General features: G+C 47.2%; 1 protein-coding gene across 6 annotated transcripts in view; it reads right to left on the minus strand.

Annotated features, from left to right (window-relative positions):
- Positions 1-281: 281 nt before the first annotated feature.
- pcdh19 (protocadherin 19) overlaps positions 282-12,931 on the minus strand; it is a 95,177-nt gene continuing 82,527 nt past the window's right edge. For all 6 annotated transcript variants that reach the window (XM_014199082.3, XM_014199081.3, XM_014199080.3 and 3 more), the window contains exon 5: positions 282-950. In XM_014199082.3, coding sequence (XP_014054557.1) covers positions 361-950 — 590 coding nt within the window. In that variant the 3' untranslated portion in view covers positions 282-360. The remainder of the gene's footprint in view (positions 951-12,931) is intronic.

The following is a 12,931-nucleotide window of genomic DNA, read 5'->3' on the forward strand; positions in this document are numbered from 1 at the left end:
TCACTTTTCTGGAGGAACACAACATGAAGCTCAGCATTTTCCAGTAATATTCCACATCTGGGCTTTGTCCTTGGTACTGTATACTACGCTCAAGTTGTGTCTTTCTCTCTCTTTCTTTCTTTCTCTCTTTCTTTCTTTCATCGGCTTGACTTTCTCCTGCGTACACACAGCTATGGCGGAGTATGTATGTATATATATATATATATATATATATATATACACACACGTGTTTGTATATACACTGTGTGCATACACACACGTGTGTGTGTGTGTGCTGTGTGTGTGTGTGTGTGTGTGTGTGTGTGTGTGTCTGTAAGTGTGTGTGAGTGTATGTGTGTGAGTAGGCTCCCCTGAGGCCCGTTAGAGCACAATGTCCTTCAGGCGCTTGCTGCTGGGAGACTCCTTCTCAAGATGGCTGCCGTCGTGGAGGAGAGTGTTGATCTCCCGGACGGCCGGCTCGCTGTCCTTCCCCTCGGGCTGCCGCAGCATGCTGTGGTTGGCAATGCGCTCGGCGCCACGGCACCTGAGCGTGTTGTAGCCGGATGGCACCTTGGCCAGCGGGCTCTTCAGGTGCACAGGGGAGGTGATGGGACTGGCTGCTTCGCGCCCGTTGCCCGCCTCGCGCACAGCGCCGCCGTTAGCCTTGGGGCTGCACACCTGAGACTCCATCATTGTCCGCTTGTTGCCCTTTAGCTCGCCCCGCTCGGGGTCTTCTGGGCCATCCTTGCCGAAGGTGGCAAAAGTCCTTTTGATGGTGCCGGTGCCACAGTCCTCGTAGTGGGGCACATCCACGGTGGTGGCCTCAATAGACAGGGCGATGACGTTGTTACGTGGGTGGCCGTGCTCAGGCGACTTGCCGCGGGCCGGACCAGGCACACGGGGCATCCAGCAGCGGTCCGAATGGCCCAGGATACGACACTCTTCCTGGCAGTGGAAGCCTTCGCTGGGATCTGCAGAGAGAGGGAAGAAGGGGGAGGGTGAAATAATAGGGAATAGTTAGATTTGTCTGTTGAATTGGCCTATTTGCCAGGACATTAACTCATTTTGCTTTCATGGATTTCACCATGCATTCTTTCTGGTCCTTTTATTTTATTTAGCTACATGTCAGAGACTTTTAAAAAATGAAGCAAAGTTTGTTGGAACCCAAACAGCCCCAGTTATATTTTCTGTGGGTAATTTCTCTCTCATGTCTGGTGTTTCTGCCGTTTACACAAGATTACAAGACTTGCCGTTACTTCCAGACGAATAGAGATCTGCAAGTTTGAGGCACTTCTAATGCGTCAATTAAAGGACGTATTGTTAAATCAAAGTCCATTTCCAGCTCATGCATAATTGGGTTTTCTGTAGCAACACTTGATGAAAGCCAGGGTTTAAATATTACCACTAAGAGACACCAGCTGCGTTGCCATATCGCTGCCTAGTTCATCTAGCTCAGTCTGTCATCTGGCGCTGAGTTATAAATATCTAATGATGTTTTAATGCTGACAAAAAGTCTGTATTACTACATATCCTTTGTGTCGGAGGGAAGGGCTTTCAGGACGATGTTTGTATCATTAGAATAACAACGAAAAGAGCCAAGCACTCTTGTCTGGAACTGAAGAGCTGTCATCCTCTTCTCTGCCTTTGTTATCTAAGTAAGAACTGTATTTAGGATTTTTATCCATAGGCCAGTCGAGTGAGTACTTGATGCTGAGGCCTTTGAATCCATACATATTTGATTATTGGCCATCTGGACTGATAACCTAACAAGGGCACATTCAAGATGCCCTCGTGTTTACGAATATCATCAAAGAGTGTTAGCCTCTCACCAAATCACACCCACTCACAAAGCAGGCAAATAATGGCTTTATACAGACATATTGAACACATGTCAAGGGCAAGTGTTGTCATGAGAATCAAAGGATGTCGCATTTGTGAAAAAGACTGAACATAACATGAATAATATCTACAGTATACTGTAGCTACCATGTTACAAGCCAAATAGACAGTCATTTACCTTAACCATTCATCCTCCCGATTGGTCCTCGCCTCCTAGGGGCAAGGGGCCCTCCTCCCACAAGAGAGGCCCAAGGTGACAGGAAGGGATTGTGGGAAGGAATTGCCATCGACCCTCAGCACGCCACACGTTTAGATTTGGCACTCGCAGCTTGACAGATCACCTAATTAAAATCACTAATTATCTGTTTTCTTCCCCTCTTTTCTGCACTCTGAGGGGCACCTCTGCTTTGGGCGTGCCAATCTATATTTAAAGATTGCCTTCCAGGGACAAGGCTGCCGAAGCTGTCTCCCTCATAAACTGTGATCTGATGAGACTGACACGACTGAATGACTGGCTGGGTTAGTGGGCCATTTAAACCATGCTATGGCTGATCTCAGTATAGGATTATGGGGGTCGTTCATGGCCAGGGACACTAGAGCTCAAGAGGCCAAGCGGGTAGCCAGGACCATGGGTGACCAACGTCAATTCCATCATGAATGTTTCATGGGAGAGCTGTGCTAAAGGATTACCTTGAGCTTTGCTGTGTGTGTGTGTAGGTTTGTGTACCCTGACACATATTGACTGTGTCTGCGTACTCTGGCCACACCCTCCCTCACTCCCTTCCTCTCTTCACACGCACATCCATACCCGCTCCCGCCCACACACTCCGATGTGCACAGGGGAAAATTGTGAAATTAAAAAGGAATAGAAAATAAAGCTCGGGATCGACTGGTGGCTCAAGTGGCCAAAGTTTTGTCTGTAATTACCAGGGCCTGTGAACACACTCAAGTCCACATCTTGAAAGGGGCTTTTCATCACCAATAGTCAATGTTATCACCATGGCAACAAGGGGTTGAGCTTTACCATTATCCATACTGCTCGCGGCAGAGACTGGTTATAGAACACCTGGCATCAAGAGACTGGTTATAGAGCACCTGATATCAATAGATTGGTTATACGACACCTGGCATCAAGAGACTGGTTATCGAACACCTGGCATCAAGAGACTAGTTATAGAACACCTGGCATATTGCACAATCCCAATCTCCCCTTCAAAACTTCTGCTCTCTTATGAGACTCTTCCTTCTTTTCCAAGGGACTTGGATTGATAGATTTGAAACGTGTTTTCCTGCAGCCTGACTGAATGGTCTCAGGACACAAAGAAGACATATTCAAACACTACGCTTTCTACTGAGCCGTCCATGCAACAGCAGTGAATAAACCCCTTTTCTCACCCTCTTCCTTTAGGGGGATCTCCGGAGAGAGAGCGGTTCTGTTGTAACTCACATCGTTCTGAAAGCCTGAGCGCCATCAACAGAACATTCACATCCTGCCTCTGCTTAGAGGCTCACCACACAAGCAGATGTCGTTGTCAAAGGTCCCCTAGAAGACGACAGAACAACATTGAAAAGAAAGAAAAAGAAAGGAGAGCGACGGGCCATCGGTCGACCCCTGACAAAGCCCAATCTCTTAATGGGAAAAATCGAAAGAAGCTAAATCTAGCAATTAAAAGCTCTTTATAGCTCTGCCGAGGTCTGAAACACCACAAGCCAAGAGGAAGACCAAGAAGGAGGCACCCTCCTGCTGTGAATGCCTATTGAAAGTCATCAGGAAAATAAGCTTGCTAATCAGTTACGGGAAAAAGACTTAAAGTACAGTGCGGTTCTATATCAGTAGGAACATTTCCTAACTAGGATTTAATACCTATTAATTAGTGAGGGCACTCCATCGGGAGCCAGAAGCTCGCCTGTGTTTTTCAGTCATTCCAGATTTGAAATAGAAATTGAGTTAAATGGAGAGAAGGGGAAAATAACAAAATCACAAGGATCCAAGTCCCTCAGCACTGCTGACAAATCGGAAATGTTGTGCTTTTAATTCCGAATTGGGAGTTCCAAAAAGTATCAAAGGCTTTGGGGAGCACTTTAAATATGTATGTCCTTATGCACACGTCGCACGGTGTTGGTGATTAATAAATATTACCACTTCAAATTCAAAAGCCGTAATTTCCTGATAGATATCGTCTGTGTTTTACCTGGAATAACATCAGTTTACATCAGCATGAAGAAGAGAGCCCACCTGTTCCCCCTCACTCCAGCATCCTCGGCTGTATTCATGCACTAGTAGCCTCGCTCATTCAACCGCCTCACTTCCTGTCCCCATCCTCATTCACGGGAAGGAGTTACAACCTTAGGTCTCGACAGATAGGAAGTCAGCAGGTGGCTCTATGAGCCTTGCACAGCCATCCCTCAGTTTACCGTTGCTAGTGGGCTTTAACGATCCTCCCTAGTCGCACACCAGGAGGGGCTATTTGTTTGTGGCTAATGTAGCAAAAGTGAGAGAATCATCTGAATCGGTGAATGGCTAAGGATGAAATATCCTAACAATGAACACATAAGGGAAGTATTTTTATCACATGGAGAAAAGACTCTACCCCCTAAACTCGTCCTGTTTGGCAGGGTAATGTGGTCTCACTTGAAAAACAAACACTGTTTTCCCTCCAAAAAGTTCAACAAGAGATCCTCCAGGTTCAAAACAGTGATGTAATCCTACAACATGAGGGGGAGGAAGGCAGAGTAATGTCCTAACTAGAAAGCCAGTGGTGACTTGATGCAAACCCAGATTCTGGAGACTATGCACACTCTGTTTCTATTGGAGGGCTTAATTGCGGCCATAGGGCTGTGAGATCCTCTGTATGACACCATTCAGTCAGTTTGGGTTTGCTGAACGATGAGCCCTAAAAAGAATTTAGAGCAGTAAGAGTCTATAAAAAGTAGTATTAGAAAAAGGTGGATGAGGATATATGCTTCAAGATAATTGGATATACTAATAGTCTCCCTATGGGTAAGACCACTTTATTTAGCAATGATTAGAGCAATTTTTAATGATTACAATAACCCAATAATATCGTAGCAACACTTTATGCTGACCCAAAATAAAGGAAATCGTCAGACAATATCATGTCCAAATCATTCATCAGACGCTACTCTGGCAAACTCATAATTTGGGGATATTTTCAACTTTTAATTTATTTTGCCCTCAAAAAGCTTTACTTTCTACTGTCAGTCTGTGGTTGTTGTTTCACCCCCATGCCATCTTTGATATTGCTGTCTGTGTCCAATTTCTGAAACAATGCATTTGAAGATTATCTTTGCGAGAGGACAAAATAATAGTCTCTGAGAGAGCGAATGAGCAAACCGCCAAGGTTGCCATTTTATTTTGTCTCTTTCACTTCGCTGCATGAGTGGTGCTGGTTGTGGCTGACTGGTATGAAATGAGAATGAAATCAACAGAGCAGTTATCCACCCGCTGACCCCTTTAAGGACAAGGCTGGTGGCGGTCCAGCTCTCCTCCTCCATGTCTGTCTGTCTGTCTGTCTGTCTGTCTGTCTGTCTGTCTGTCTGTCTGTCTGTCTGTCTGTCTGTCTGTCTGTCTGTCTGTCTGTCTGTCTGTCTGTCTGTCTGTCTGTCTGTCTGTCTGTCTGTCTGTCTGTCTGTCTGTCTGTCTGTCTGTCTGTCTGTCTGTCTGTCTGTCTGTCTGTGTGACATTACTCCTCATGCACCACAAACCAAGCCCCTGCGTTCCTGCACTCGAAGTGCCAGTCCCTATCTGTGACAGTGGAATTGCTGTTTTCTAATTGCTCTCCATATTAATTTTCCATTCTACCAGCCACACACTAAATTATCAAGATTACATCTAAATTGTTGCCGCAGCCTCTCAATGCTCAACCGCTAAAGCAGAAGCTCCCTCAGCAGACAAATTAGAGAGAGGAATTTCAGAAACAGGGAACTAGTGGAATTGAGTGTCTGTGTGGTTGGTTGGTGCTGGAGCTGAATTTGAATTCTCAGGCAACCCTGGACTGTGCTGAAAACCTGGGTTGTGTTCATTAGGCACCAAACGGAAGAAAACGGTACTCCAATGAGCACAACCCTGATTAACTTGGTCGTGGCTTACCTAGACACAGTAGGTCAGGGCCTTTACAGGTTTGTCTGCTTTAGCTAGTGCTAGGGCTATTGCTATCTGGTCTGCTTTAGCTAGTCCTAGGGCTAACACTATCTGGGCTGCTTTAGCTAGTCCTAGGGCTATCGCTATCTGGTCTGCTTTAGCTAGTGCTAGGGCTATCGCTATCTGGTCTGCTTTAGCTAGTGCTAGGGCTAACTCTATTTTCCATCCTATCACTGGGCTTGAGCGGGGCCTGCCAGTGAGGCAGCCTCCCCCACTACTACCCACCAGGGAGTCCAAGCGCTGCTGTCAACCCAGCCAGCCAATTCAGTCGGCCGGTGCCATTAATCAGCCGCGAGCCCTGGCTCTTGCAGGAGCGCAAGATGGAGTGTGATGGTCTTGTTTTTACAAACAGTGGAGGGGCACCCTTACCGCGCCGCACAAGCCCATCATTCTCCCAGCATCGTCACAGAAGCCGAGGCCTATCCCTCCACTCATTCCTCTCCCTGCACTGCCTCCAACTCCCAACAGCATCTGGTTCACTCTACTCCGTCCTCCTCCTCCTCCCATCCATGAGTCTCTCCTCCCCATGCTCTGTTTTCCCTCCTTCCTCTCTCCTCCTTTCTCTCTCCTCCTTCCTCTCCTCATCTCTTGTTTTCTCTCTTGTCTCACATACAGCACATCGCTTTTATTAAATCTGCCCTTCTTCCCAAAAATCGCTCCTTTTTTGTTATCTGTATCTGACCCCTCCAGACTTCCTCTTCCTCTCAACCTCTTTTCCATCAGTCAGATTATTAATTATGGAGGAAATTAGAGTCGCTGGGAAGCCATGTTAAGACTGTCGTACGGATTGGGAACCATGAGAGCGGGGTTTCATGCAGCCCTAGCTGGTTCCATTTTGGAGCATTAGTACCAGTCAATTTATCAAGGAAGTGATTTGCTACCTAGTCTGCCGAGCAGACGGGTAAGTGTGTCTGACAGGCCAGTCTCTTCCGTGAAGGCCCCGGGTGCGGCTTGTCGGCGGCTAACGCAAGCTGACAGGTTAACTTATATCTCCGGTCAACACCAACAACCACCACCACGACCGTTGCCTATTTCTTTTACAAGTAGTGTTTTCATTAATTATTTTGAAAGCCAAATTCATGCCAAATTCCAGAAGAGCATTTTTCCTCCAACCATCCCCTGCCTCCTCTCCCCTCTTTCCTCCATTTTCCCCCTCCCTTTTCATTCTGCTGCTCCATCAACCCGCGGCGCGTGTGCATTCCATCACAGGTTCCCCCTGTTTTAAAGAATGAATCTCCAAACCGGTGTTGACAAACAATGCAGTGGCTTCTAAATTGGTACAAACAGCATCTGTTTAACAGCTGTGTAACTGCGGTGGGGAGAAGAGAAGAGAGAGGGAGAAAAAAAAGCAAAAGCATTTGCTGTTTTTATAAATCACTTTGTCATCACTGCCTACTGCACTGTTTTGTTTAAAGGCAGAAGCGGCGAGCCAATGGACTGCTTGATATAGTGGTAACGAGCACGAGCTCGTTGTCATGATGACATACGCGTGGTGGGCTGGTGGGACGGTTTTTCCACGCGCCCTGTCTGGCGACTAATTCGATTTTGCTGGGAGGCACATTTCCACACCCTATCATACAGTGTTTTATATATACCCCGGAGCCAGCAATGGCATTTTTTGTACAGGCTTCTGTGACCTCTAGTTGCCATTGATGGTTATATCTCCTACACTCTTAGAATTATTTTTTTCTAAAAGGGTTCTTCAGCTGTCCCCATAGGAGAACCCTTTGAAGAAACCTTTTGGTTCCAGGTAGAATCCTATTGGGTTCCATGTAGAACCCTTTCCACAGAGGGTTTTACATGGAACACAAAAGAGTTCAACCTGGAACCAAAAAGGGTTCTCCTATGGGGACAGCCAAAGAACCATTTTAGAACCCTTTTTTCTAAGAGTGTAGGAGACGTAACCATCAATGGCAACTAGAGGTCACAGAAGCCTGTACAAAAAATGCTATCGCTGGCTCCGGGGGCTTAGCCTTTACTGGGAACGTGGAGATAGAGGGAGATAGAGGACACTCAGAGGGGCAGGTTTCAAAGTGATCATGACTGATCTGGTGTGATGTAGGCGACTTGGATCAGTACGTTGTAATAATTAATGCGATGGGTGGGTGGGGGGGGGGGGCTGCCCGGGGTGCTGATTTCGACGACAGCCCATCTCGACTGGATCTTAAACAGGCGTACATGCAAGATGAGTTGAGCTGGGCTGAACCAGGACAAACCGGGCTAAGAGGGTAGTGGAGGACTCCACACACACACATAGCCAGGTCAGGCCAACCTATCAGAGCCTTAACTGCATAGCATCATGGGCGACCGGCTCATCAGATGCAGAAAAAGCCATTGTAGTGGTGCTCACCCACTAAAGTTGGCCTCCTAATGGCAGACCCTCAGATTAACCTGGCTCACTGCAGGCCCACAACAACAGTGGCACACACCCCCAGAACACAAATTTCCTCTCCATAATGGCATCGGCAGCGGAAGGAAGGACATCTTTAAATACACTGTATCAAATGGCGTATATCTGCTGTGTTTAAGCTTGACCGAGCTAGCGAGCTAATTTGCTTTGGCAAAAACCCTTGAGTCTGAGAGAGGGAGCGAGGGGGGACAAACGCAGACAGTAAATTACATCTGTGGTGGGGAGACAAGGAAGAGCTGGGCTTTTGGGGTTGAGGGATGGAGAGGGAAGAGTAGGGTGAGGCAGGAGGATGTTAACCGATTGGCAGTGTAGGCAGGATAAAATGATCTGTGAGAAAAGAACAGGAAAAGCTGAGGTCCTGAGGTTTTCTACTCATCTCCAGGGAAACAGTCTTAGCTAAGGAGACACTTATTGGACAGTTCTCAAATGAGTCTATTTGTGGAGTTTGTAGAACCAGAGTTGGAATATATTAGAATAGTATTTTCAGGAATGCTATTGTCACAAAGGACAACGTCGATGTGTAACATGCTGCACATGCTACTTAACACTACTATATTATTGAGATGATTTCAGTATTGCAATACACGTTCATGCCCTAGCACAATCTAACACATGACCAAATAATGTTGAGGGGAATGGATGTGCGATTGGGCATTGACAGACAACATATTCCAATATACCTCAGGTCAATGCACTTCACACATAGCAACTCCACTCTCACCCTAGTGCTACCATAAACCAACCCTTACATTTTGTATTTTATTGTGTGGTGTTTTATTCGCTCAGGAAACCCAACACAATAGCTCAGTACCCATCAGACCATGAACCCACCTGGACATCCGGCAGCCTGAGCTCAACAAATCAATGTGTCTTTCTCTAAACAGCTGGGCCCAGCACACCGAGGCATAGAATACACTAACATCTCCAGACTCCTTGGCTTCATCCCAAATGGCACCCTTTTCCATATAAAGTGCACTACTTTTGACCAGAGCTCTATGGCTCTGCTTATGGGCCCTGGTCAAACGTCGTGCACTAAATAGGGAGTAGGGCGCAATTTAGGATGCATCCCATCTCCGTCTCTTCCCAGCGAGACTCGGCACTGCTTGAACAGAGGCCCCTTACATAATTAATGTAATGTGCCATCTCATTCAGTCATGTTCACTCTGTGTCAGCCGGGACTATGTGTTTTATATTCCGTTTTATCTCTCAGCAGAAAGACACATGAGCATTCTCTCTCTCTCTCTCTCTCTCTCTCTCTCTCTCTCTCTCTCTCTCTCTCTCTCTCACACACACACACTCTTCCTGTATCTCTCTCTCTCTTTCTCCTGTTATTATTTCTTACATTGTCTCCATATCTTTCCACATCCCTTTTTTCCTGCTCACTTGAACAATCTATGGAAGTAGGACAACGTGGGGGGCTGCCGAGTGTGCTGGGCTGATTTGGCTGTGCATGCAGAAAACACTGCTAAGCAGGAATGGCCCCCTGGGGAGAGGCTAGTGGTCCAGTAGAGAGGCATGATAAGAGAGAGACATAGTCAGCCAGCTCTGCCTGGCGCGGGTCAACCTAACTTTCACAGCACCGGTTCAATGGACCAACCCCTAGCCAAGGTAAAGTCCTGGGGAATTTTTATGAGAGGAAAACAGAAGGAAAAAGAAACAATTACCATAGTCGCCGCGGCAACAGCAGTAGTCCCTGCCACCCCCCACACCTTAGTATTACATACAGACACATTGAGGCTAATGTTGCACAGGGGCTTGTTGAGATTTTCTCCAGCCACAAAAGGCCATTTTTGTTTGGTGTCTGCAGAACTGCTGTTTCTATCCAAGGGTCTCCATTATTCATAGCTGAGAAGGGCCTCGCTGTGATGGCACATAATAGCACTGAGCCAATGGCAACACCACTCAGTATTTTCTACCATTTCTCTAGTCACTGCCACTACAGCGGAGAGGGAGTCTACCATTTCTCTAGCCACTGCCACTACAGCGGAGAGGGAGTCTACCATTTCTCTAGCCACTGCCACTACAGCATAGAGGGGGTCTCTAACATTTCTCTAGTCACTACAGCGGAGAGGGGGTCTCTAACATTTCTCTAGTCACTACAGTGGAGAGGGGGTCTCTAACATTTCTCTAGTCACTGCAGCGGAGAGGGGGTCTCTAACATTTCTCTAGTCACTACAGTGGAGAGGGGGTCTCTAACATTTCTCTAGTCACTACAGTGGAGAGGGGGTCTCTACCATTTCTCTAGCCACTGCCACTACAGCGGAGAGGGGGTCTCTAACATTTCTCTAGTCACTACAGCGGAGAGGGAGTCTCTAACATTTCTCTAGCCACTACAGCGGAGAGGGGGTCTCTAACATTTCTCTAGTCACTACAGTGGAGAGGGGTCTCTACCATTTCTCTAGTCACTGCCACTACAGCATAGAGGGGATTCTACCATTTCTCTAGCCACTGCCACTACAGCGGAGAGTGAGTCTCTAACATTTCTCTAGTCACTACAGTGGAGAGGGGGTCTCTAACATTTCTCTAGCCACTACAGTGGAGAGGGGGTCTCTAACATTTCTCTAGTCACTACAGCGGAGAGGGGGTCTCTAACATTTCTCTAGTCACTACAATGGAGAGGGGTCTCTAACATTTCTCTAGCCACTACAGTGGAGAGGGGGTCTCTAACATTTCTCTAGTCACTACAGCGGAAAGGGGGTCTCTAACATTTCTCTAGTCACTACAGTGGAGAGGGGGTCTCTAACATTTCTCTAGCCACTAGAGCGGAGAGGAAGTCTCTAACAATTCTCTAGTCACTACAGCGGAGAGGGGGTCTCTAAAATGTCTCTAGCCACTACAGTGGAGAGGGGGTCTCTAACATTTCTCTAGCCACTACAGCGGAGAGGGGGTCTCTAACATTTCTCTAGTCACTACAGCGGAGAGGGGTCTCTAACATTTCTCTAGTCACTACAGCGGAGAGGGGGTCTCTAACATTTCTCTAGCCACTACAGCGGAGAGGAAGTCTCTACCATTTCTTTAGTCACTGCCACTACAGCGGAGAGGGAGTCTCTAACATTTCTCTAGTCACTACACTGGAGAGGGGGTCTCTAACATTTCTCTAGTCACTACAGTGGAGAGGGGGTCTCTAACATTTCTCTAGCCACTACAGCAGAGAGTGGGTCTCTAACATTTCTCTAGTCACTACAGCGGAGAGGGGGTCTCTAACATTTCTCTAGTCACTACAGCGGAGAGGGGGTCTCTAACATTTCTCTAGCCACTACAGCGGAGAGGAAGTCTCTAACATTTCTCTAGTCACTACAGCGGAGAGGGGGTCTCTAACATTTCTCTAGTCACAACAGAGGAGATGGGGTCTCTAACATTTCTGTAGCCACTACAGTGGAGAGGGAGTCTCTAACATTTCTCTAGCCACTACAGTGGAGAGGGGGTCTCTAAAATTTCTCTAGCCACTACAGTGGAGAGGGGGTCTCTAACATTTCTCTAGCCACTACAATGGAGAGGGGGTCTCTAACAGTTCTCTATCCACTACAGCGGAGAGGGGGTCTCTAACATTTCTCTAGCCACTACAGCGGAGAGGGGGTCTCTAACATGTCTCTAGCCACTACAGTGGAGAGGGGGTCTCTAACATTTCTCTAGCCACTACAGTGGAGAGGGGGTCTCAAACATTTCTCTAGCCACTACAGCGGAGAGGGGTCTCGAACATTTCGCTAGCCACTACAGTGGAGAGGGGGTCTCTAACATTTCTCTAGTCACTACAGTGGAGAGGGGGTCTCTAACATTTCTCTAGTCACTACAGTGGTGAGGGGGTCTCTAACATTTCTCTAGTCACTACAGTGGAGAGGGGGTCTCTAACATTTCTCTAGTCACTACAGTGGAGAGGGGGTCTCTAACATTTATCTAGCCACTAGAGTGGAGAGGGGGTCTCTAACATTTCTCTAGCCACTACAGCGGAGAGGGGGTCTCTAACATTTCTCTATCCACTACAGCGGAGAGGGGGTCTCTAACATTTCTCTAGCCACTACAGTGGAGAGTGGGTCTCTAACATTTCTCTAGTCACTACAGTGGAGAGGGGGTCTCTAACATTTCTCTATCCACTACAGTGGAGAGGGGGTCTCTAACATTTCTCTAGTCACTGCCACTACAGCATAGAGGGAGTCTCTAACATTTCTCTAGTCACTACAGTGGAGAAGGGGTCTCTAACATTTCTCTAGTCACTACAGCGGAGAGGGGGTCTCTAACATTTCTCTATCCACTACAGTGGAGAGGGGGTCTCTAACATTTCTCTAGTCACTGCCACTACAGCATAGAGGGGGTCTCTAACATTTCTCTATCCACTACAGCGGAGAGGGGGTCTCTAACATTTCTCTAGTCACTACAGTGGAGAGGGGGTCTCTAACATTTCTCTAGTCACTACAGTGGCGAGGGGTCTCTAACATTTCTCTAGTCACTACAGTGGAGAGGGGGTCTCTAACATTTCTCTAGCCACTACAGTGGAGAGGGGGTCTCTAACATTTCTCTAGTCACTACAGTGGAGAGGGGGTCTC

This window comes from Salmo salar, chromosome 05, assembly GCF_965601325.2.
Source record: "Salmo salar chromosome 05, fSalSal1, whole genome shotgun sequence".
NCBI lineage: Eukaryota > Metazoa > Chordata > Actinopteri > Salmoniformes > Salmonidae > Salmo > Salmo salar.